Source organism: Pholcus phalangioides, unplaced genomic scaffold (assembly GCF_987345545.1).
Source record: "Pholcus phalangioides strain wild (caught in Gottingen) unplaced genomic scaffold, Ppha-v1.0 ptg000030l_1, whole genome shotgun sequence".
NCBI lineage: Eukaryota > Metazoa > Arthropoda > Arachnida > Araneae > Pholcidae > Pholcus > Pholcus phalangioides.
This window is the reverse complement of record NW_028301620.1, coordinates 6,144,762-6,172,636: the sequence shown is the minus strand read 5'-3', so window position 1 is coordinate 6,172,636 and position 27,875 is coordinate 6,144,762. Positions and strand designations below refer to the sequence as shown.

Below are 27,875 nucleotides of genomic sequence, written 5' to 3'. Positions count from 1 at the left end.
TATATTAATTTAATAGATATATATATTTTAATTTCTCTCTTTCTATATTCTGTACTTTGATATAATTTCTTCTATGAATTATTGTACCAATGTAATTATACCAATGTAATCTTTACATTTTCCTTAGAGATCTGTGTGACATGTTCAGAGGGAATGTGTTAGGAGAAATTTATTTTGGGGAAATTAACATTTTTCTGTTTGAATTTTTATTAAGCAAAGATTTTATAAGAATATGATATAATTTATTTCCTGTTTTTTTAACCTTCCTTATCAATTTTCGTTCATATGACAGCAATTGATGAAAAATCCAGAAGATTACCCAACCAAACAAAATCTTCCTCATGTGACAGTAGCTCTTAGAATGAACTCAAAATCAGGCAAGAAATTTCGGCAGCATGATACAGTTCCATATGTCATTTGTATGGTAAGTTATACAAACATTGAATCATAAAAGCATGAATTCTGCTATTTATTAACACCTAAACTGTATAAATAGTCATAATTATATCTTTCTGATGTATAGTAAAACTTCGATTAACCGTCAGTTTCTGTTATCCGTCATCGTCTAAAAAAAATACGGAAAAACAGCTCCAAGTTTTAAGGTCCAAAAAGATTGGATCACTGCTATGGTCTATGCAAATGCCACAGGCAATCATATATTACCCCTGCTTGTGTGTAATTAGTAAATTCAAGAAACCATGAGCTTTCAAAAATTTTAATATGAACGCATTGCCTGTGAACTATTATGCCCAAAAAAGTGCTTGGATGGACCAAACAATTTTTTAGAGTGGCTCCACAACGTCTCGTACCACAAGTTGGAGCTCATATATTAAGAAGACACCAACGAATAAGGCAAATACACGAAAATACAAAAATCATGCATTTCGACACCAATGGGTGTCGACTTCAGAGGAAAAATATTTAACCACTTGTCACGCTGACCGAGTGTTTCCCACTTGGGTTAAATACCGAATCTTAACGCTCAGTTGCTCAGCAAAAAAAGTATGTCTGTTCAATTCAAAGGTTGTGGTCAGAACGAAGCTGTGAGCCTGCGTGAGATACTAATGCAGCATCCTGATTGGATGCTTGCGGAATAGTGCTACCCAGTTTGTCTATTCAAATTTTCTTAGAATTCCTGCTGAAAATGAATTTAAGCCATGATGTTGTGATCAGGGGTGTAGATTTATTATCGTTTACTAGTATATTTTTGAAGACCCGAATATATGTGCCTTCGTAGAAATTTAAATTAACTGTGGACTTGACTTTGTAAAGAACTCTTGCTTCTTGAAATTTAAATTTATGGCCTTCTTGCCAACAGTGAGTGGTGATGAATTGAACAGACATACCTTTTCTACTGAGCAACTGAACGTTAAGATTTGGTATTCAACCCAAGTGGGAAACTCAGTCAACTTGACTAGTGGTTAAATATTTTTTGAAGACGACACCCATTGGTGTCGAAATCAGGGTTGGTAAAAAAACCAAAAAACCGGTTTTTTTTTATTTAAACCAGGTTTTTTTGGGTTAAACCGGTTTTTTTGTTTTATATAGTATTAACATTAAAAACAATGAAATTTCTGAAAAATCATTCAAACTTCTAATAATTAACTGAAATAAAATGTTTATTAATGTAATTAACACTATTCCCATGCTAATTAATCAATAAATATTTCTTACATTTTAACAAAAACCAACTTTTGCAATTTAATTATTTTTTGCTTAACTCAATGGATTACTGTGTGTTTGGAAATTCTTTCAATGTTATTATTAATCATATAATATATAAAGGTTTTTCTCCAGTTACTTTCAGTATGCTTAATTAGGAAGCTATTTTGAAAAAAGTAATAAAAATTAAGTGAATATAATGTATTTAATGAAGCATAAATAATGCAGATTAATTAGCAATGATTTACGATATACAGGGTGATTATAACTAAGGTTCTGATTTCAAAACACTGTAAAAAAAGAACGATTGTCAGAATGACTTGAAAATTGACATGAATATTCCTGAAAATATTCAATTTTATTTGATAAAGGGGAAAAAATACTTAAAAATGTAAAATTAATGACATCATCCAACATGTGGGAAATTTGCCCACAGAATGGAAACGATAGACAGTCATTGCAGAATGATACCGTAATTATAGCATTTCACGATTTCATAATTCATGGAAACATCACAAAAAACGAAGTAATTGAACAAATAACTACAACTTACTTAAGAAATGTTAAATATGTTGTCCACTGCGTGTTCTGGCTATGAGGTTGAAGGCACAAAAATTGTTCTTCAACAACAGAATCGGAGTATGCCATGGTCATAAAGTGGATGTGCTTGCAATTCAGCTTTATTAAACTAAACCAAACGTCTCCCCCCCCCCCCCGTTAATATTCCTGAGGAACTTCTAACATATAGGGAATGTGCTGGAGATTGCAATTCACCAAAGTTTGCAATCTGACCACGGTTTATAACATTTTTAGGTACCCCCACAGCCAGAAGTTGCAAGGGTTATTGTGCATCCTGTCAAAATGGGTCTTCAGCAGCTGCTTTGCTGGTATTGCAATGTGCATCTTGATAGAAGTTCTGTCTACACACTGATGCTGTGGAAGTGCCGAAATGATGTGGTTGCACAAAATAGATTATACTGCTGGCCAAGTACAGCATCATCTACTTGCACATTTTGCACTTTCTTCTTTTGCGAAAGAAACTTCCATTGCTTTAGGAGTATCCATGCAAATTTTCAAGTCATTCTGATCAGTACTTATTGTATAGTTTTGGAGAATCAAAACTTAAATTATAATATAATTTATAATTATAATATTAAATAATCAATATAACTGATTATTTTTCATAAATCTGTTACTACTATGCAGTAGAACCTTGATTAACTGGGCTTAACAGTGTGTGTGTGTGAAAGTATAAAAAAAACAACTATTGAATATTAAAACTGCTACTACTTTCCCAAACACCAACTCTGGCCATATCGCCATATTGCAATTTACTGCCATTAGTGAGATGAGCTGGAAGTGAAGGCGCTGTCTATCGGTGGTCGCCTCGAGTTCGTTAGGGAAAATATCTTTTCGATATCCTCCCTTGGGTTCGAACCCGGGACCCTGACAACAACCTTCACGATGGTAGACGAGCATCTTACCACCATGCCACTCGGGCATATTGAATATTAAGACTGGGAGATATACAGTAGGAGATGTGCTACTTCTTATGGGAAAGAAAATGAAAATGTATGTGAGGTAATGTAACTACTAGTACACTAGTCTTTGTCCTTTAAGGACAGGTAGTGTCTTTATTGGATTATAGGACCACCTGCCCCTAGCATGATGGTGTCGTTACCGTAGCTGCTTCTTTGTGAAGGGAAAAAGAAACCATGTGAGATAATACACCACTACATTTAGATGTGTGATGCAATCCTTATTCATGAATTTGCTAAAGATAAAGCATCAGAACGTAGCCAAAGGTTAGAAAATGTTGTAAGAATGAGAAATTTTGGTTTTTATATATAACTTTAAATAACTAAGATACTTCATATGAAAGATATATATATATTCTGGCCACTTTTATGAGACTTTTTGAAAAAAACCACTTATAAAATCTTATGTCATTTAAAGATATACCATCAGAATGTACCCCAAGGATATAAAATGTGGTAAAAATGAAAAATTTTTGCTAATAATGAACCACTATGATATTTTTCAAGGAAAAAAATGATATTTAGGCAACTTTTATTTGATTTTTTGAAAAAAACCAAAGTTTTTTTTTTTAAAAAAAACCACTTGGTTAAAACCAAGGTTTTTCGACAACTCTGGTCGAAATGAATTAGGAATTTTGTATTTTCGTGTATTTGCCTTATTCGTTGGTGTCTTAATATTCTTGGGCAAAGTTCGTCAACTCTTCCATAGAGCTCATATGGCTGAAAAACAGAAAGCATTACTGTTGATGGACAATGCCCCAACACGCCCTTCTTGCAAAATCAATAGTGATGATGGCAAAATAACATGCCTCTTTCTCCCCCAGTGAATAAAACTCCACTTATCCAGTCTATGGACCAGGGCATAATTGAAAATATAAAGCAGCGTTATAGAAAGGCTTTTAACGAAGGCTTGCTTTCATCTGTCTAATGATGCCATGACTGTCTAAGAATTTTGGAAGAGATATAACATAATGGATGCTATTTTCAATGTCCCACTGCCTGGGCTGACCTTAAATTGAAGTTTCTATTGATCGTTTTCTAAAATTAAATACAATATGTATGCATTAATCACTTTTAAAGGATTTTATTTTCATTTTTGTCCAAAGTATGCTGTGAAATCATGTTACTGTACATATGTACTAAAAGATTTGTTATCCGTCTATTCAGTTATCTGTCACAACCCTGTTCTAGATGGTGACAGTTAATTGAACTTTCACTGTATAGAATTCCTGTATCACAAACCATCAAAAGTGATTCAGCACACGTTTCTATTTTCATCATCAATTCATCACAAATGCAGTCTAAGCATTAATTACTATATTGAAGTTTCTCTTCTTTTTTTTCCGATAAAATCTTTATCAAAATTATAGTGTTGAATCCAGCAAAATATGCTGTAAAATAATTACCTTATTTTAACAAATATAAGGAACCCCACAATTTTTTAGCTTAAAATTTGGAAAAGGTCTCATAAAAGATATTTTTATAGGAACCACACACATTAAATTCCTCATCATTCTCATCTGATACATCACAATCAGCTATATCAACCTTCATTAGTTCATTATATATTTTTAGTTCATTATCATCATTAGTCACTCTCATGGTAAATTGCATCATCCTGAGTACCATCCATGCAGTGGCGTAGCCAGGGGGGGGAGCAGAGGGAGCAATTGCTCCCCCAATCAAAATTTTGCCTACATTGGCGCCTATTTTTTTAAATGACTTTTGATCTTTAAAAAAAACTTGAAAAATATTGACTTTTTCATTTTCTACCTTCATTGACTAAAATGATGAGTAAGGGGGAAAAAAATCTACATTTATATTTGCGCTTCTTGCAGTTTCACAGTGATTGGGTTTGTACTAATCTTTAAGAAAAGAATGAAAAAAAGAAAGTTGAGGTTTTTTTTCATTACCATTTTTGACAATTGCTCTCAAGCTCTTCATCTGGAAGCATGTTCAGATCAACCTCTGTCCTCCCACCTTTATCAAGGGCAGAATCTTGCCCGCTTCTAGCTGTAACTCTTTTCTCTTGCTATTGGTAGTTCTTGGTAGAGCTCCTAGAAATACCTTTCGTAGCTATGAGGATATGGAGTTCATGAAAGCTCATGCTGTTCTGAAGTGCCACCAAGAGCATTGACTAAGGCACCTTTTGAAGAAATTAGGCACGGGAACCTATTGTGGACAGACCTATGAAGTAATGGCTATGATTCAATCTCCAAGATGTATCGTCTTTCCTTTGGGTGTCTTAGGTAGAGCTTGAGCTCCTAGAAATACTAGTTTATGTATGGGTGACTTAGCTAGATTCATAGTGTCTAGAAATGCCACGTTATCTGCTGGTGCCCTGGCAAGAGCTTGTAGCTTGTGTATAGGACAGTGTCAAAGACTAGGAAAAGGTGGAAAACTGCTATGAGCTTTTGAACCCTAAAAAGCCCAAGATTTTGGGGCCAAAAAAGGGGGGTTCTGGAATAGTTTTTCTTAAAGGTGGGTCAATAGTGCTCTGATATGTAGAGAATGGGAGAGGAAATTATAGTCTTCTATATTTGTACGACAATATATTGTACTATATTATACGGTGATAGTGCATAGTTTTACGTTAAAATATGACTTTTTCAGAAACATTTTTTCATAGTGTAGTGTCTCTTTTCTATGAATCATTGTTTGTTTCATCATTATGCATATACAGCAGTGTGCCGAATCGGAGAAATTATTCCCTGGAAAAAGTTATGGGGCCGGTGTGTTTGTTAACTCATGACACGTATATCTCCCCTCCAATTAATCCAGTGTTTCATAAACTTTTGGCAACTAACTGTGCCCCCCCCCCCAATCCTGGCTTCGTCATCAATCCGTGACTGGCAGGAATAGCCTGATGCAGAGGGTTCTTGTACTTTTTCCACCCGAGGTGCCCCTTTCCCCTATTCAATGGTTATCCGCGAGCTCCGCCAGCTTCCTGGAGCTGTTTAACAAAACATATTTTCGAAGAACCTTTGTCAGGGCCACCGCTCCATGGCGCATCTGATAAAGATTGGAGGCGCACAGTTTGAGAATCCCTGGCCTAATGTAAAAAAAACCCACTACTAAGTACTGAATAAGCACGCATCAATACACCAACGCGTTGAGACGTCCCTCAAAAAAGGGTGGCGATGAGCCACGAGCACATACACTTTGAGAATCTGTTAATATATTTCTGAAATAATATAAATGCACTATATATACTCAATCAGGGTTGGTAAAAAAACCAAAAAACCGGGTTTTTTTGGTTTAAACCAGGTTTTTTTGGTTTAAACCGGTTTTTTTGGTTTAAACCGGTTTTTTTGTTTTAAATAGTATTAACATTACATAGCTGCCAAGTCTCCCGAATTTTTCGGGAATCTCCCGAATTTTATCTTCATCGCTCGATCTCCCGAAAAGTTCTTAAATCTCCCGAATTTTTACGAAAATCACAAAAATCCCTAATTGTCCCTAAAAATTCCCTACTTCATTAAAAAAATCCCCGCTTATGAAAACAATCCCTAAGGAATTTCTTGTGGGGCATGAAGCCTCTTTTTTTTCCCTTTCGAAATGACGTCACACGTCGTAAATGGGGAAATTCCCCTTTTTAAGGAAGTTTTACAAACCCTCTGATGGTGACAAGAAAGTTGTTTGTCTTATCGTGCAGGGAAATGGCTTAGCAGCCAATAGTCCTGGATAATAATTGAAGATTATAGTCACGCACATATGGTCAAAATTTCTTTTGTTGAAGTTACGTACGTGCGATATAACAAAGCATGAATTAAGCAAAAACATATTTAATCAATTTTAAAGATACTTATTCCCCGATGAATTTCCTTTCATCAAACGTTCCAGAAGAGGGCCGACTTTTCCTTTTTGTACAAGTTGTGTTACGGACACAAACATCGGTCATGGTGGAAAGACTGCCATCATCACTCGTGAAATGAAAAAAAAAAAACATCAAGCAAGTGTCACAAAAAGTCAGTGTTCTTAAAAAATTGGAGCTTTTTTCCTTCATCTTCCGATGATTTTGAGGTCATTCGCGCAGAATGTTTGTTCACAGCATTTCTGACTGAACACAATATTTATTTTTACATCATTAAAGTTTTGGCCTCCAATTTCACTTGTTTTTTGCATAGGAATTTTATTCCCAAGGGTTTAACTTCCATGTGTGTAAAATCACTATTTTAATTTGACTTCAGTTTTTGAGTAGGGATTTTATTCCCTACGCTTCAACTTTTATGTTTGGAAAATCCCTATTTTATTTGGAAAAATCCCTATTGTATTTATTAGGGAGTGGTTTTAGCATAAAATACGGGAGTGCGCGAAAATCTCCCGAATTTTCATTTTCAAAAGTTGGCAGCTATGACATTAAAAACAATGAAATTTCTGAAAAATCATTCAAACTTCTAATAATTAACTAAAATGAAATGGTTATTAATGTAATTAACACTATTCCCATACTAATTAATCAATAAATATTTCTTACATTTTAACAAAAACCAACTTTTGCAATTTAATTATTTTTTGCTTAACTCAATGGATTACTGTGTGTTTGGAAATTCTTTCAATGTTATTATTAATCATATAATATATAAAGGTTTTTCTCCAGTTACTTTCAGTATGCTTAATTAGGAAGCTATTTTGAAAAAAGTAATAAAAATTAAGTGAATATAATGTATTTAATGAAGCATAAATAATGCAGATTAATTAGCAATGATTTACGATATACAGGGTGATTATAACTAAGGTTCTGATTTCAAAACACTGTAAAAAAAGAACGATTGTCAGAATGACTTGAAAATTGACATGAATATTCCTGAAAATATTCAATTTTATTTGATAAAGGGGAAAAAATACTTAAAAATGTAAAATTAATGACATCATCCAACATGTGGGAAATTTGCCCACAGAATGGAAACGATAGACAGTCATTGCAGAATGATACCGTAATTATAGCATTTCACGATTTCATAATTCATGGAAACATCACAAAAAACGAAGTAATTGAACAAATAACTACAACTTACTTAAGAAATGTTAAATATGTTGTCCAACCTGAGGTTGAAAGCACAAAAATTGTTTTTCAACAACAGAATTGGAGTATGCCAGGGTCATGATGTAGATGTGCTTGCAATTCAGCTTTATTAAACCAAACGTCCCCCCCCCCCCATTAATATTCCTGAGGAACTTCTAACATATAGGGAATGTGCTGGAGATTGAAATTCAAAGTTTGCAATCTGACCACTGTTTATTACACCCACAGCCAGAAGTTGCAAGGGTTATTGTGCATCCTGTCAAAATGGGTCTTCAGCAGCTGCTTTGCTGGTATTGCAATGTGCATCTTGATAGAAGTTCTATCCACACACTGATGCTGTGGAAGTGCTGAAATGATGTGGTTGCACAAAATAGATTATACTGCTGGCCAAGTACCGCATCATCTACTTGCACATTTTGCACTTTTTTCTTTTGTGAAAGAAACTTCCATTGCTTCAGGAGTATCCATGCAAATTTTCAAGTCATTCTGATCAGTACTTATTGTATAGTTTTGGAGAATCAAAATTCAAATTATAATCTCCCTGTATATAGCTGATTATTTTTCATAAATCTGTTACTATTATTCAGTAGAACCCTGATTAACTGGGCTTAACAGTGTGAAAGTATTAAAAAAAACTACTATTGAATATTAAGACTGGCAGATATACAGTAGGAGACGTGCTACTTCTTATGGGAAAGAAAATGCCTGCCCCTAGCATGATGGTGTCACTACTGTTGCTGCTTCTTTGTGAAGTGAAAAAGAAACCCTGTGAGATAATACACCACTACATTTAGATGTGTGATGCAGTCCTTATTCATGAATTTGTTAAAGATAGGGCATCAGAATGTAGCGAAAGGGTAGAAAATGTTGTAAGAATGAGAAATTTTGGCTTTTGTATATAACTTTAAATAACTAAGATACTTCATATGAAAAATATATATATATTCTGGCCACTTTTATGAGACTTTTTGAAAAAAACCGCTTATAAAATCTTGTCATTTAAAGATATACCATCAGAATGTACCCCCAAGGATATAAAATGTGGTAAAAATGAAACATTTTGGCTAATAATGAACCAATATGATATTTTTCAAGGAAAAAAATTATATTTAGGCAACTTTTATTTGATTTTTTGAAAAAAACCAAACTGGTTTTTTTGAAAAAACCACTTGGTTAAAACCAAGGTTTAAACCATGGTTTAAACCAAACAACCCTGATACTCATCGCTTTTTAAAGCAAAATTCCGGGCGTTATTTGTTTCTTTATTCTCCACAACACATAGGTGGTCTACGCAAGGTTGTCTTACGAGTATCAAAGGGACTTTTCTAAGGCCCTCTACCTGTTCAGAAATTCCTGCCTAACAGTTCACTCTCCAAAAATTTTAACTGGATCTCATCTTCATGAAGTCCCTTTTGCACTTGAGGCGCCTGGAATTGCCCATGTATTACAAGGAAAGTTTAAAAGTAACTGATACATACATAATAGTATTTCAGAAAAACAGAAGGTGTCCACGAAACGTTCAGTCTATTTTTAAAAAATTAAATTATCTAGTGTTTTTTTCAATTAGCGCTTATCCGAGGGCTTAATACTTTCTAATATGAACTATGACGTCGTGAGGTTTGCCAGGACTTACCCGAAGGCTCTCTGGTCAAATTACGAGGGGCAAAATCCAAGAACTTATTAGTCCAGAGGGTTCTTAAACTGTGCGTCACCAACCTTTGCCGGGGGTACCTTGGAGCATCCTGAAGATTTTTCAAAGAGATCCTTTATTAAACTGCTCTGGGGAGCCGTGGTCAAACATTGATTAAAGTAACGGGGCACTGCGGATGGAAAAAGTTTGAGAACCCCTGCTTTAGTCTGTGTACAATTCATCACTCATATATTTTCATTCTTCTCTGATTTGTTATAAAACATCGTATGAATTTATTTCACAAGAAAAACATATACTATGCACAATGCATTTTTAAGTTTTTCAACTTTGAGCAGAACTCCCGTTTAAATAGTATCTCCACAGGAAGTGGGTAGATAATAAAACATAAAAAATATTTCAATCGATTCATACACCTGCCACTTTTACTTGGATTTGGAAGATGAGCAGTGACGTTGCCAACACACCTCAGAGATACTTAAATAGATTACGGACACATACGACAATTTCTGGCAGACACTAATTCGTTTGAAGCAGTGGTTCCTAAACCTTTTTGGATTCAGGCCACCCTCTACTTGTGTATTTGCAATCTAGTAATATATGACAACCACTGCGATCGTGTGGGCATCATGATAGATTCATTCCGGTTTGAACCCCACTAGTGGCACAGTGGCAGTTGACTGAAGCGAGTCTTTTTTTTTCAATTTCTAGGTACGAATACGCTAACCGATCTTTCGTTTCGAAAGCCTTCCCGCAGAAAGCAGGAAGGCTTTCACCGTGGTATTTGCATAACACGAAACTTCAGGCATCTGCCAGTTTTACTTCTAATATGGAAGACAGGTGGCAAAACTTCTTAAACTGAAACCATGCATAACTATGACATCATATATACGTTATGGTCACGTACATTGGCGTGCGCAAAGGGGGAGGGAGGGGGGTTGGGGTTTTCTGCATACGCCTAATGGTCAAGTATAATATAAGAAAGAACTTTCCGGCGTGCATTAATTTGTTAGAAATTCCATAAGACAAATGTCTTGGAAGTACATGCACGATTAAGTAGAAGTAGTGTACATGTGATACGTGCTTACGAAAAAAATGTAACATGATAAAAGCGATTAAATGGAAGCATGAAGATTTCTCTGTACTGTCATATCTCAGAATAATTTTAGAGAAAGAGAAAATTTTTTTCCTTTTTATTTTACATTCTCCTATCATTTTTTATATTTTAATCTAAATTTTTTTCCAACTACCTTTTAGGGTGACTTCCCAGTTGTTTTTTGTGTTTGCATTTGTATAAATACACAAAACATAAAATGGAATTTAAATTTTTTTTAATTAATTAAAAAATTAAAATACATTAATCAATTGAAAATTAATGTAATTAATTTAATTTGAAAAATAACATCCAATGGAAAGAAAATAAATTTGATTTTTTAAATTGGGAAATTTAAAGTTCTTTCCACTAATGCGTAATTTTAAATTTGAGCCTTAAGCACGAACAAAAAATGGCGCCTTTCACAATTTCGCTCCCCCACCTGGCTACGCCACTGCATCCATGTTGTTGCTTGCTGTCTATGTATAAAAGGATCCCCCACTTCCTATTTTCGGGACATAACTTTTGGCAAAAAGTGGTTCCTTATACACATTAAAATATGATATGTCATGTTTGATTCTTGCAATACAAAAATAGGAAATACTGTGAAAATATGAAATACAAAAAAAAAAAAAAATTCAAATTATCCAATTCATCAATATACAGGGTGCATGAGATTTTACTGGAGACCCGTTCATCCTAGAGGCACAGACTTCCAATTAGAAAAAGTATCCAAATAAAGTGTAGAACTCAGATATACTTCATTCATTTTGCAAAGGATTGTATAGTTATTAAAATTAAAAAATTAAGTTTTTATGCGGACACCCTGTGCCCAAAAACCCAATTAGAAAGTTGTTGCCCTGTGTCTCCTAATGCCAAAAACCCAAGTTTTTAAGTGCAGTATTTGCTGTGATACTTGAATTTAAGAACGGAGGAAAGTTGCGACCAAAATATCACATTAAATACGGATAAAATGGTTTATCTGCATTTAATGCTGTTTTTCCCAACTTTCCTCAGTTTTTCAAATTTGCATATCTCAGTGAATAATGCAGTTAGAAACATGGATTTTTTTTGTTGACATCAGGAGATAGGGCAACAACTTTCTAATTGGGTTTTTAGGCATAGGGGGGTTCATATAAAAAGTATTTTTTTTATTTTAATAAGTTACAACCCTTGAAACATGAATGAAGTATCTGACATTATTTGAATACTTTTTCTAACTGGAAGTATACCTCTAGGATCAACAGTTCACCAGTAAAATGCCATGCATCCTGTTATTTATGCACCCTATATATATGGGATAATTGTACTTCCGAGAAAAACCAAAAACTATTAATTATAAAAATATATTGAATGCTTTCACTCACTGTGCCAGTTTCCCCATAGGTTCAACTAGTGTTTGTACAAATCGTAAATGATCACAGAAACTATTTCATTTTCATTTGTTTTCTTTTGGATGCTCTTAAACATTGTACAAAGTCTCCAAGTTGATTTAAAAAAATGAAAAACATGATATGAGAGAGAATATAAAAACAATTATTATGGGATTTGATCGAAATAAAAATTTATTACTAAGTAATCTCAACCAGTTTCTATACCTACATGGTTTTGTTTTAACATACAATGATTGGTTCAATTCTCAAGCTGCATAAACAAATACTATTTCAGCTAGAAAAGAAAAAAAATTTATGAAAAATAAAAAATTGTTTTTGAAGTGAAAAGATACATGAATTTTTCCATGTATTTTCTTGTAGACATCTATAGCTTCATATGCATTATAATTTGATATTTGTGTCACATTTATTCACCAAAAGTTCATTTTTTAACCCATTAAGGATGGAACTACTGCCTCAGCTATCCAGAGGGCGTATCATCCCGATGAAGTTAGAGCAAACAGTCTGAAAATTGGTAAAAAAAAAGACAGCACTGACACATTTTAAAATGAGAATATTTTTGTTTATAAGAATCATGTTTTCATCAATGACGGTTACAGTGTTGAATCGTTTAATTTAGATGAAGAATATTATCTTGCTAATCAAATTCATCCTGTGGTGTCAAGACTGTGCAATCCAATTGATGGAACTGATTCAGCCATAATTGCTAAGCTTTTAGGTAAGACTTGTTTTGTTATAACTTTTTTGTAATTATAACTATTTTTGTATAGACTTGTTTTGTTATTATAAATAATACTTAAAATAAATACCTTCTTTATATGTAAGTTGTGAAGGGAAGAAAAAAATTTGTATGCAGTGTTACATTTTATTGGGGAGAAATATTTTTTCATCTTATACATTAAAGATGTTTAGACATATGTTGTATAAGCAGAGATGCCAGAAGTCAAAAATGTTTGGTATTGCTCAAGTAATGTTCACTTGGATATGTTTGAAGACCATACGTCACACATTCAAGAAAAATGTCCCATTTTTGGTAAATCACCCCTCGCCTGAACTGAGGGTGAATGAGTTATACAAGGATGACGTCGCTCTCCGCTACCATACAAAGGTTTTTTTCATATTTTTTTAACAACTGGCTGTTATGGGGAATTGATTATATGGGCTGATTACGGGAATTGAACCCACGTCCTTTCAAGGACGTGGGTTCAATTCCCCGCAGGGGCAGTTGAATTTTCTCGCTTTCCAAAATATATCTTCGCAACAGCCAGTTGTTAAAAGAAAAAAAAAACCTTCGAATGAGTTATATATTTGAATGGTGATTGGTGTTTCTGAGCAATACCATTCAAATGATTGGTGTTGCTTTAGTAACATGAGCACATATGTTCCAGTGTCCCTGTGCATAAGCTATGTCTCTAGTTACTAATAGATATATATTAGCCTAAGAAGATATAAGAAGATTTAAAGCATGCAATATATTCCTGTTTGAATTGTCAATAATATCAAATTTTATAGTCTAGTCTTTAAAATTTGAGTTTCTGCTATAAATAAATACTTTACTTCTTAAGAGAATATGTGCTATTTGAAACTTTAATATGTAATTGAACTTGATGTTTAATTGAAGAGATTAAAAGAAAGGAAAATTGTCAGAAGAATAATAAATTCATGAATTAATAAACATGTATCTTCAAGTTATATTTTTGTCATTTCATTCTTTCTTAATTTTATCTGCCCATCTACAAGTTAGGAAGTACCACGAACCTCATATATAACGATAATGACGTATACAGTGGAACTTAATTATTCTAGCATAATTTGTTGAATGTGCTAGTAATTCGAAACACTCATATATCCAGTCAAAATTCCCCATAGGAAATAATGGAAACTGATGAGACTGGTTCACACCAGCCACAATTCAATTTTTTTCAAAGATATATTGCTGGTTGATATATTTCAAACTATTGTATTTCGATTTATTTTGTATTGAAGGCTCGAGTATTTCTGGAGTGATACTGAAGAACAGGGGTTGCACTTTGGAATTTGCAGTTGCATTAACTCCCAACAAGATGGTGAAACAGTTTTTCATGGGATTGTGCAATAAATGCTACTTCTGAAGTCAGTGACATCTTAATGAATGAGCGCAAATCAAACAAAGGCCCTTTAACTATTGAACGGTTTTGTTATAATACACATATGACAATATATTTTTCACTTTGGTCTTTCATTAAAATAAAAAAGATTCCCCCAAAAAATACTTGAGCCTGGCCTCTGAACTTGCTAAGACGACTTTGCTTTGCAGTGAGACAAAGTGAGCCGTCAGCTATTAGATGTAATCACTTGAAGCTCAACAAACCTGATGCAAAGCCTCATATAGATCGGTGCTCATCTAGTAGTCTTTGATATATGTACTGCTTTTATTGTGGAAAATACATTAAAAGTCCATTATAACGACAGTCACAATCATGAGGAAATTGTTGTTATAACAGACTTCATATTATAAACAAATTTCTACTTTCACTCTGTCAGGATATAAAATTGTTGAAAATTGTTGCTTTATCTGCATTAAAACATCTTTTAGATAATTTTGTTCTAATATTTAATGAATGAACAGAACTCTCTACTCATGAAATAGGTTTTTAATTTCACAGGTTTAAAATTTTGTATAAACGAAACAATTCAGTCAACCAACTGAACAATTAAAATTCTCAATTATTATATCGTTGTTCAATTTCATGACTGTATGGACTCTATATTTTAGTTAATTGCAAACTTTTCTGGCACACACTCACACACTTTTTTCAGTCATTCATAAATGACTTTAAACTCTCTGTTAGTTCTGGTTTCCATGGTCTCTTAGTCACTGGGAGAGACAAAAGTCTCATGAAATCATCACATAACCCATGTGTGTAGAGAAGCTCAAGAATAGGAAGAGGAGGTTAAAAAAATTTGTCTTTTCTGTGTCCATTCTTTGTTACAAGTACTTCAGAGTTATTGCTACAAGGAGCATGTACCATGATAACATGATAAGAGTCATCATGTTCAATTCCTGAAGAGAGTGAAGTAAAAACGGGTATTTTTGAGAATTTTTTTGACGTTATAGCAAATGCTTCCTAATTTTCAATTCATTATAACTGAATATTTTTTATATCTTTAACATTAACTTATTGACAATCACTTGCGATCACTCGTTATAGTAAGATTCTCATTATAAGTCGTACTTGTTATATCAGACTTTTACTGTATCAAGTCAAAAATCTGTTTGCAAACTTGAGAATTTTTGCTCGTATTGCGAGACACAGCTCATTAATCTAATCAAAATCTGTTATAAAAATTTTCTCATCTTGTAAATCACTCATAAATCGAATTATTCTTAAACATTGAGACAGAGCCTCAGGCCATATTCTGGTTTGGAGGAGGTGGTTACTTTTAAACCAAAGTTCCACTGTATTATGATATTACTGTCTGGTCCCATTGCACTTTTCATAATTTTAATATATTACATCTATAATACATTTCACTGCTTTCTCATAAATTTTTTTCAGGTCTGAATCCTGAAAAGTATGTCACTGTTGTTCGAGATGAAGAGGATGAAGCAGAAGACAAGATATTATCAGTGTCATCGGGTCTCAATGATATAGATCGTTTCATAGATTGTGAAAAACTTGTCTTCAAATGTCCTAATACTGATTGCTTAGGAGATGTAACTATTGATGATACTTTTAAATCAGATGTAAGTAGTTGTTGATTTACTTAATTTAATCAATTTAATTACTTAATTTAATTAAATAATTTTATTTATCAGATAAATTATTCTTGATCTCGTTAAAAATAAGTGGTTATTCTCTAGATAATTTCTAACACGAGTGATTCATTACATTTAATATGTGAAATTGTTATGGATTTTGAAGATTGTAGACCTGCCAACTCTCCGGATTTAGGTGGGAGACTCTGGATTTTTCATCCTTCTTCCTGCTCTTCGGATTTGTTTAAATTTCTCCAGATTGTGACAGAAAATTAGATTTTATGCGAGCTTTCACGTTGTCATGACGTCAATGACTGCCGCTGTCGTTAGGGAAAACACCCATAGAAGGCAGCCGTAGCAATTTCCATCGAGCAGCCGTAAAAAACAGTCTGGATGACCGCATTTAAACAACTGGCAAAGACATGACTTTATGTAGCGTATATCAGCAAACATTTCAGAGGCATGACCTTAGTTTCCGAAATTCCTGCATAATCGTTATTGTATTCCATTAACAACCGTGTTGTAAACACAAGTTTTTTCGTCTGCAGCTTCGTATTTTGAAGTTTTTTAAATTGTTTCCTCCGATTAAATATGTCTTCAGAAGGAAAATAAAACTATATAAAGCTAAATATAAAGCTCATATAAAGCTCCTTCATATACTCAAGATTTTTTATCAATCACTGATAGCATCTGTTTGTGTATATAGCTGTAGTATTTTATATATTATTCATTTTCTCTGTATCGCCACTAGATGGCATCGCTTACCCAATTATTTTCTATGTTATTTTTCCTGCCTTCTGAGGCAGATGTTATTTTGTATCGGCTCGAGTCAGTCGTACCTTAGCTTCATCTCATTAATAAATGCTTTTCGTTATAATTGAAACCTTTGCGTTCTCCGTATATAATGGCGTGTTCGTCATTCGTATACAGCATCCATGAAAGGAAACACTTATGTTTTATGAACTGTATGTAGATGTGCTTTCTCTATTCTGCATGGAAAGACTTACATGGAATTATAGTCTGCTCAGGGTCAATGCAGAATCTACCTTGGGGGGGGGGGTGGAACTTTTTCTTAATTGAATAAAAAAAAATTTGATACAGTATGAGTGCCAGAGGGGGTACCACCCTTGGGAGATTCTCCGGATTCCAACAGTTGGCACGTCTGAGATTTTCAATGCTCGTAATAATGACCATGTGTTATGGCAGCCATTTTGTTGTAAATACCTGTATGATAAGTCCGAAATGTTCCCATATGATGACCATCTCTATACTACTGAGTTCCAAAACTTATCACCAAAGAATGAGTACAAACTGAACCTGTTTATTTCGTGTTTTCTTTGTAGTAACTACCCTATGTAATTATGCATTTTAGCCATTTTTCATGCAAAGATGTAAATTCAGATTGCAAGTCTTTATTTGTCACATCCTCCAGTGCCTTCATTGCTGCTCACTACTACTAAACCATACATGTACCTCTTCCATATTCCTTCTTCGAATCCTCTAAGGAATTGGTACATGTTGAAATATATGCGTGTGTACGTGTAGTGAAACCTGACGTGAAGTTTGTTTCTGTGTAATGCTTATTATGTGTAGTGCTGCCATCTATCATCATTTTTTTCTAACTATGAGTGAAGTGTAATGATTGAATAATCGCTGCTCACTACACTTCTCTGGTACCTGAGAACGATTGCCCCTTAAGCAAATTCTTTATCCGAGGAAAAAAGAAAAGTCACGTGGGGCATGATCAGGGGAATAAGTTGAGGGTGAAGCTGTTGGAATGTGATGTTTTGACGGATAATCTGACACCAGGAGAGACCTGTGAGTACTTAAGCGTCTGCATGATTCGGTGAGGTGCAAGCGGCCAGATCTTTAGAATTCCAAGTTGTGGGTGCCACCATGATAATACGCTGGCTCACAGGCCCTGGTGTCAGATTATCTGCCAAAACATCACCTTCCGATAATTCCACAATCAGCTTATTCCCTTGATCTCGCCTCATGTGATTTTTCTTTGGATAAAGAATTTGCTTGGGGAAGGGTACAGATTCTCAGGTTCCAAAAAAAGATGTGAGAAGCGACAAAGGCTCTTGAGGATGTGACAAAAAAAGGCTCGCAATTTCCATTTACATCTTTGTATGAACAGTGGCAAAAATTCATAATTGCATAGGGTAATTATTTCAAAAGAAACACTAAATAAACAGGTTGTATCTGTATTCATTCTTCTGTAATAAAATAACTTACAGACTTAACTTTTTTAAGGTTGTAGTATATCTTTTCTTTTCGTTGTAACGACCACTCAATATAATGTCTGTATTTGACAGTTGGGGTCATGAAAATGTTCATCGATTGTATAGTGTTGTGTACAGGGTGATTACTTAATTCCCTTTGCCGTATTTTACTGGTGAACAGTTGATTGTAGAGGCATACTTCGAATTAGAAAAATATAGTTATTAAAATTAAAAAATTAACTTTTTATATTTAAACCCTTTCTCCAAAAACCCAATTAGAAAGTTGTTGCCCTGTCTCTTCTGAGGCCAACAAAGAAAATCCCACTTTTCTAAGTGCAATATTCTCAGATATTTGAATTAAAAAATCTGAGGAAAGTTGGGAAAGAAACATTGTTTGTTAGTTTTTGCTGTCCTTTCTCAACTTTCCTCTGATATCAAATATCACAGTGAATATTGCACTTAGAAATGTGGAAGTTTCTTGTTGGCCTCAGGAAAAACAGGACAACTTTGTGTTTGTGAAAACAGGGTGTGTGTAAAAAGTTAAATTTTCTTTCATTTTATCTAATAACAATACAACCCTTTGCAACATGAATGATGTATCTGAGGTCTACATGTTGTTTAGATAATTTTTCTAATTGGAAGAATGCTTTAGGATCAATGGTTTACCAGCAAAAATGCGGCAGTGGGAATTAATTAATCACCCTGTATATTAATTATAATTTTTTTTGTGTGTGTTATAGTTTATGTTTGAATATGGATACATAGGTTTGTATTCTATTCAGTGTTCTGTTTTTCAGACTAATCCATACCAGGTGCAACTTTCCAAATGTCCTAAATGCGGTAAAGAATTCACAGAATATGTGGTGGCTCTGTGTAATCAATTACAGAAGATAATGCGTAGATATATTTCAAAATACTATCGGGTAAGCATGAGATTTTTTTTAAACTAAAATATACTATCTTTTTTCTTTTCTTTGCAAATTTTTTATTATACTTTGGTATTTTGCTTTCGTCTATTGTTTAGGGTGTTTAGTTGAGTTTTTATTACATGATGTTTATTGTTTTCTGATCCCATGTGTAATACTTTGTTTATTTATTTATTTAATACCACGCTACAGAAAACAATCCAATTACAGCAAGGTATGACCGAAACATTGTAAACATAATAAAATCAAACAGAATAGAAGGCAATACACAGATATAAAACATATAAAATAAAAACAAACACTAGTCAATACCAAATAAGTAAAATAAAGGTCTGTATAAAATCACTGGATCAATTAAAAATGAAAATAAATAAAAACACACGAGACGATTAAAAAAAAAAGAAAAATGAATAAACAAAGAAAAACTAAATATTTAACAGTCAAATACAAGAAATCACCATTTAAATTTTTTTAAAAATCGCTGATCAATCGGAGAGAAGAAGCTCTTTGAATTTACCAATAGGTGTCGCAAATATATCAAATTCATCAGGCAAACTATTATACAAAATACAAAATCTGTTAATAGCACAAGACAGACCAATCAATGTCCTAAAGTGAGCTACATAAAATAATTTATTTGACCTTGTGTTGTACCGTGTGACCAAGAATCCAATTTTTGATAACAGAAAAGAACAATCGATATTACCATTAACCAACTTTCAGAAAAATTTCAAAAGAATGAAATTTCTTCTCTTTTGGAGATTGGTAATTAAAAACATTTGTCGGAGAAAAGTTGTCGAAATTGTAATGTCATATGCTCTAAATTTCTTAAAATGCAAATATCACATAAATGAGTTTTGTATAATTTCAATATCATCAATAGCATTATTGTAATGAGGATTCCAAACAACAGATGCATATTCAAGTTTAGATCGTATTATAGAATTGAAAAGAACAATCATTGTATCCAAATTGGTGAAATCTTTAGTTATTCTTTTAAGCCAACTGAGTTTGCGATACGAATTACTACAAATGTTGTTAATATGATCACGAAAGGTAAAATCAGAGGTGTAAATTACACCCAAATCAGTAGCAGAATATCTTCTCTGTAAAATATCAGTTCCAATATAATAAGAGTATGGGATAGGATTTTTCTTACGGGTGTAAGACATAACAAAGCATTTGTTAATATTCAAGTGTAGATGATTCCCGATACACCAGCGGTAAATGTGGGTTAATTTATCTTGAAAAATAGAACAAGATTCAAAATTTACAATAAAGTCAAATATTTTAAAATCATCAGCAAATAATAAGCAATTATGAATAGCAACGGCAAGGTCATTAATAAAAAATAAGAAACAATAGCGGTCCAAGGACAGACCCCTGAGGGACTTCAGATGTTGCACAAAATCCATCACCAAGAGACGAGCCAAAAGATGCAGAAATCAATCTGTTTTTTAGATACGAAGCAAAAAATTTACATGTATCATCGCAGAAACCAATTTTTTTAAATTTGTACATTAATATAGAGTGGCTAACACAATCAAATGCTTTAGCGAAATCTGTGTAAATTACATCGAGCTGGATTTTATTAGCTATGGCTTCAACAATATGGGTATTGAGGGAAAGAAGATTGGTAACCGTAGATTTATTTCTAACAAAACCATGCTGATTTGGGGAGATACAGGTCTTAATTTGAGCATAGATTTTATCATATAAAATAGACTCAAATATTTTAGCGAAAGGTGACAGAATGGCCACACCTCTATAATTTTCAATTTTATGTCCATCACCTTTTTTAAGAATTGGAACGATTCTTGCTTTCTTCCGTTCATCCCGAAAGATCCCATTTTTAACAGACATTAAAAATAAATAAAAGTGGATACAGCAAATGCTCAGCACATGCCTTGACAAAATATGGAGGTATACCATCAATACTTCTGGAGCCACTCCTCTTCAATCTTTTTATACTACATTTGATGTCATTTACGGAGATAAAAGGAATATTGACAACATCAGAAGAAACAGGAAAGTCGTTGTTTGAAGCAGAATAATGATTGTGATCATTCCCAGAAGTTGTGAAATTTGATACAAAAAACTTGGCGAAACCATCAGCAATCAAGGCGTCTGTTAATAAAACATTGTTTTCGAAATACATATACTTAGGTGCATTCTTATTTTTATTGTTACAGTAAGACCGAAATTGTTTTGGGTTGAGTCTGAGAGCTGCTTCAATATTATCAATATATTTTTTATGAGCGTGTTATATAGAGTTTAACCTTAGCTCTATAACATTTGTATTTTACTAGGTCAGAGATAATATTAGTCATCAAATACCTTTTACAAAATTTCTCCTTACATTTGATATTGTAAATAATATTCCTATCGAACCAGGGAGGATATTTTCGAGTAAAATTCTTTCTTAATGGTACACACACATCGAAAATTGTAAAAATGTAGGAGTAAAACATATGAACAGCCTCACTGACATTAGTGCACAAATGTAAAAAATTCCAATCAAAGTGACAAAAAAAAAAATATACAAGGAATGAAAGTCAGCTTTTTTAAAATCATAATTAAAATCCTTAACTCGTTTGGTAGGATGAGGCTCAACAGAAAGTTTATCTAAAGATATCAATAATGCTGGATGGTGGGTATCTTCTTTTATAAGAAGAAATTCCTCCCGGTTGACAGACACAGAAAAATAAGGAATAGAAACCAGATCCAATATTCTTCCAAACGAGTTAGTGATAAAATTACATTGAATTAAAGAATATTGTTGCATGAAGTTGAAAAGACTAGAAACATATCTCGATCGACCATCATGCAAATCATCGAAACTAATACTCCAATTAATTCCAGGAATGTTAAAATCCCCAATTAGAATTAAATTATGCTTATCATCATTGTAAAATCTATTGAAGATATTATACAATTCACAATAATACTAAAAGCCACAAGTTGGTGAACAGTAAACACAACACAAATATAAGATTCTGCCACCATTGCAAAATATCTTAACACAAGTCATCTCCAAGTTACAATCAAGAGCAATAAAACTACCTTAAATTTATTTTTTGCTGCGATAAGAACACCACCTCCTCTTGTGGAATTTAGATTACTGCAAGATCGGTCACAGCGAAATACACAGTATCTATCATCAAACATTTCACTATCACATATATCTGATATAAGCCAAGTTTCCGTTAGACATATAAAATCATGGTTGCTGGAAAGAACCAAATTTTTAAAAGATGATAATTTAGTTCTAAGGTCTCGCACATTTTGATAATAAACAGATATCTTCTCTAGTCAATTATTATCGTTTAATCTCTGTTCCAAGTCTGAATTAGTGTCCACATTGGCAGACTTTTCAATTTGAGATGTATGTAATTTCCCATAAAAGGGAGAAATAATGGAACCTTAAGGCCAGAGCTCACCATTTAATAAAATGTTAATGTCATCTTCATTAGCTTCAATATGGAAGGAGGCGTATGATTTATATTTCGTTTTCCTCTTGGTGCACGTGAAATTATTAAGGTTATTAGAATTCAAGAATCGAACAACAACCCTTAAGCCTCAACCCTTAAACCGTGCAAATAGTCGAGGATTCAATCTTCCATATTCGCAAGGGAAAATTTTCTGACTTTTTTCAGATTTATTTATCTTTAGTTTTATGCATTTTCGAAAAATTTTGATGCATTCATGGAAGTGGATCTATATTTTTTTTTTCTAGCGAATTCTAATATGTGATGATGTTGGTTGTGGTTATCAAACCAAGAAAATTCCACTCATATACATGAACAGTGCTCCTATGTGTCCCGCTTGCAAGTCTGGAAACCTGAGAGTCAAGGTTCGTTTCCTTCCTTTTAAACATTTTAATTAACTAAATTGGCAAACATTGAAATGTCCAGAGGAGAAAAGTTTTGAGGGGTTGTACTAAGCAAATGTGGTACCCTTATGCTATTACTTGATAAAAAAAATTATTGTCAATACAGTTGACTCTCGATTTTACAAACTATTCTTCTGATAATGTTAAGATTAAGAGCTAATGTTAAGATTTTACAAACTCTATTTTACAAGCGTAGAGTGACATCATCTTTGGATAAGTTGCCATCTGGTGGCTGTGTCAGAAATTGTGAGCTTTGGCCTGAGTTAGGTCTGGCTATTCATGTATGGCCCCGTTCAGCACACATGAGTTCTAAGGAAAGAAGATTTGTTATCTTTGTAATCTAGTGGTCTAGGTTATTCACCCTGAAAATGAGAGGATGTGGGTTCTTCATTCCCCGTAAGGCCAGTTGAATTTTCTTCCCTGGATTTATCTTCACATCAACAAGAGCTGTTGAAACCTTTGTAAGACATTTTTATTTTGAAAAATCTCTCTCAACCCCCCTCCCCCAGTTCAATGATATAGAGAATTCACATGCATATGCTCATAATAATAATAACGTGATTCTCACATATTCCCAAGGGATCAACATGATCCGTCCAGGGAATTTGTCAGTGTTAGTAAACATCCATGCCCGAACCAGGATTCGAACCCAGACCTGCACAGTGAGAAGCTAGTTACCTAACTACTTGACTGCCAGGCGGCATCTTATATAAATCATCTACATATAAATCAAAACTCATCTATAGATAAATCATCTTCAATCCGACCCTTTTACAAAATAATATGCAAAGTATGTAGCAATATAAAAATGTGAATTCTTTTCCCATCCAGCTCAGTGCCCCGATTAAAATCTTTCTATGAACCATTTATCAAAGTATCGCTTACTCTTTCTCATACACCCAGATGCCATCAGAAACCCTGCCTGATCAGCAGATGAGTGAGAGGATGTAGGGTGTGATAAATTTTCTTAGTTAGATCAGAATCATAGCTAAGAATTCCTATTGACAATTGCTTTGTAGATTGTAATTTTCTTTCAAAAGTTTACTTTTTTAGAATGAAAAGAATGTTAAGGTTATATTATTTCAAATTTCATTGATAATAAATCATGATAGGAAATTTTATTGCATTATACTTATCTGTTGTATTGATTAAGTGCTAATTCTTTCCTTTCTTTTTTTTTCAGTATTCAGAAGAGCAGTTGTACTTGCAACTTTCATATTTTTCCTTCATGTTTGATTTGGAGAAAGCGAAGTCAAGATTGCCGGAGGAGAAAGGTATTAATTTTAATTTCATTTCAACTGTGTGTTTGAACAGTTACCTGTAGATAATGTTTAGGTCAGTCATCATGAAAACCATCTGATGATCGTAACTTGATTATCTGATCATCAAAAGCATGCAATGATATTCTCATTTTAATTTTCTTCATTTTTCATTAGACTTGCAACATCGGACTAATTGGTCCATTTAGCCTTTAGTTTCTGCTCTTTCTATATATTTTTTCTTGCTTATTTTTTTTTCAGGTTAAATCATTTCAGATTTTTACTGGTTGAGAAATATGTGCTATTAAACACCAAAATAATGGTAATAAAAAAACCACCCAGTGATAGCTTATTTGATAGCTATCTGTTTGATTTATTAAGATTCAAATCCAGTAAGGGGTATGCAGTGTTTGCTAGTGCGCATCTAGATGCATGATTCATGCATCAAAATTCAACTTTACTTCAAATTTTGTTGAGGAGTGAAAATACTTTAAATTTTAGGTAATTTTTTTAATAGAGTTATAAACTCAATTCACTGATAAAACAAATACCCCTCTTTTGGCAAAAATACCCCTTAAAATTTTGGAGAGGAGTGAAATTGCTCTTCAAAATTATTTTTTTGGATAGCACTGGTGGTATTGTGGTAATTTGAAATCTGCTTAAAACTGTAGGTCCCAGTGTAATCAGTAGGGCTAGAATTTCTATGACCTGAAAACCAAGAGAATATGCTCCATAAAAAATACATTTATGCCCTAAAAAAACTTGAAATATGCCGCAAAAACCTATAAATAGGCTGACCGTATCTTCTCTAGGAAATTACGGGAAATCTCCAATCATTGTCCGAAATGATGCCAAAGGCACACATGACATTGCCAATTGTTGTTAATATTACCAATAACAATGCCAAACGTAGGTAAAATTGTCAATTATTGCTAATATCATCATAAAATTGCCTATGTGAGAAATGAAGATAGTGAACTTGGTAGGAAAAAAATTTCTCTTTATTGTTCTGCTTAAATATGCAAAATAATTCTAAAAAATATGAAAATATGCCTTAAATTCTGCAAATCATGAAAATATGCTTTAAATTCTGAAAATCATGAAAATCACTGAAAATAATAAAAAATGCTCTATTGTATAAAAATAGCGAAATATTTAAAATCATAAAAAATATGCAAAGCCATAGAAATCAAAGCCCTACTAATTAGCTACACTTTGACCTTTGAAAACCAAACACACCCCGCTTCCCATCTCATGGAAATATCGAATTGTTCCCGGAGGATGGGTGTGTCTGGAAATTTTATTAAATATCCTCAGAATAATAAATAAAAATATTACATATAGATTGGATGTACGTATCATAATATATGGAGGGAGAAATTTAAAATCAACTGTAAAATCTACATCATAATCTTCTGAAAGTTCTTGATTCCATCCGAAGATGAACATTCTAGTGTCCATGCGCTCTAAGCAGCGTCCCTTGACACTGTGGTCATAGCTTTGTTGAGGTACATTCTTGAAGAGTCCGTCGGTTCGTAAAATCTCACCGAGATAGGGGATGATCCTGGAGTACACAGGACAGAAGTCCTGTAATAGTTGTGGTATACAAGACGGGTATAAATCGTCTCTCTGCAACGCTGGCTTGTCTTTGTTGTTATGCATTGCTTAATAGTCCTATACAGGAAGATATAATTACTCCTGATGTTTCTCCAAATAAGGTGCATTAATAAGTCTTAGACAAGTAGCACAGACATCCATGGGAAGCAGTAACCGACGGGCCATTTAACTGAAGTGAAGGAGCGTAACTTATACAGTTCATCTACAGATGGTAAATAAAATTGTGGAATCACGACTTTGACGTGATGAATTATCGCTAATATGTATGATCTCAATTTGTCGGTGGTTTATACGTCCTTACGTACTGATCTTTGATTCGGATCTGAAAGTTATAATTGTTAAATCATGCTTATCTTATAGTAACGAGTTGATTTGAATAATCGTAATATCGCTAAGACTAATTATGATTGATTGTCTGTGGAATAAAATCTCAATTTACAAGTTGATTAGATATTCGTCAGTATGGAATGTCGATAGGCGCAACGTCGCTTAGCTCTCAGTAGATGGGTTTCAGCGACGAGGCTGCAGATTGTATATTCTAGTAGGGTCTGGGCGAAAGCACCTAGTTAGTACATAGTCGTCATCAGCACCTTGTTTACGCTTCGTGCCAACCCATTTGGTATGGATATGATGAAGATTTTTGTCCAGGAATTAGATCAGCTGGCGAAGTCGACCAAAGTTCATTGGGGTTTGAAGTACGCGCCGCTTCCAGCAAAGCTTTCCATTATCCAGAATGTGGCCGAAATGGAACTGTTTAGTGTGCGGGCAGGAACACAGATAATGCTGTAATGTCCCGACTTGACCACAAAGACTTGTCATTGTTGGACTTTTTAAAACGTTCTAAATATACTGGTAACGGACCATGCTCTGTAACCATAATAATCTTTTCGTGCCACCAAATGAAAGGATGCCAGCGAACATGCCGTTGAATTCTATATGTGTCCTTCTGGACGTTACGATCCCACTGTGCTTGCTACTTTCTCAACAGCTCACTCTTTAATTGGTATTTGACGTGGCTGCGTGGCAGTAAGTGTTGTTCCTCTGTAGTCTAAATAGTGGCATCCTTACGAATCGAATGATGGGAGCAAAGTAGCTGTCGAATCCTACGAATATCATGATGTGTTGAGCGGGGATCGCAGATAGCTTGAAGGCAAGAAGCGCTATCTTAATGTATAACCACCGGGGAGCTTTGTTGCGAGGCCCAGGTGACCGCATTCAAGATTGCATATGCCTCCGCCTGGAATACACTTGCACCCTGCGTCAGACGACTACTCCAAGTCTCTTTAACTAGATCCGATGAGTCAAGAATAACGTTTGCACATGCCGTTGCCTCCCCGATCCGAGAGCCGTCCGTACTGTCTCGTCGTGACCAAAGATCCCTTCGAGGAACCGGTAGAGTTGAACCACATAACCCATAGAGGTGCGATGTCAACACTTGGATGATGTAGCCACTCCATGTGCTTTTGCTCATATTGGGTTGAACTGACCGGGTGATACAGAACTGCTGTCCGACGTGCTTCATACTCCATGAATAGGCTGAGCGGTGGGTTGCCCGTAGCAACGTATAGCACGTCGTTAGCCGTGGTAACGTATGCCCTGTTATATATATAAGAGGAAGGGTCTCTGCGCTACATCCAGTGTATTTTGCATCTGCTGCGTTGGATTTCTATACCACACCGCACATCCATATGAGAGCTGCCTCTGTGCGACCGTTCTATACAGTATATTGCGAAATTGCCAACGTAGTCCCCATGTGGGTCCTGCGAGCCTGCACATCAATTGTAACGTCTCTTGCGTCCTGTTGACCTGCTTAGTTATATGCGTGATGAAGCTGAGATTGTTGTCAATATGTATCC

At 34.1% G+C, this 27,875-nt stretch overlaps 1 protein-coding gene across 1 annotated transcript in view; it reads left to right on the top strand.

Moving 5' to 3' along the window:
• The window catches only part of PolA1 (DNA polymerase alpha catalytic subunit), an 89,032-nt gene that overhangs the window by 60,218 nt on the left and 939 nt on the right, over positions 1-27,875 (top strand). The window contains exons 30-36 of the mRNA XM_089252676.1: positions 293-424; positions 12,803-12,875; positions 12,981-13,079; positions 15,901-16,088; positions 19,123-19,248; positions 22,988-23,104; positions 24,327-24,417. Of these exons, the coding sequence (XP_089108802.1) occupies positions 293-424; positions 12,803-12,875; positions 12,981-13,079; positions 15,901-16,088; positions 19,123-19,248; positions 22,988-23,104; positions 24,327-24,417 (826 nt within the window). The remainder of the gene's footprint in view (positions 1-292; positions 425-12,802; positions 12,876-12,980; positions 13,080-15,900; positions 16,089-19,122; positions 19,249-22,987; positions 23,105-24,326; positions 24,418-27,875) is intronic.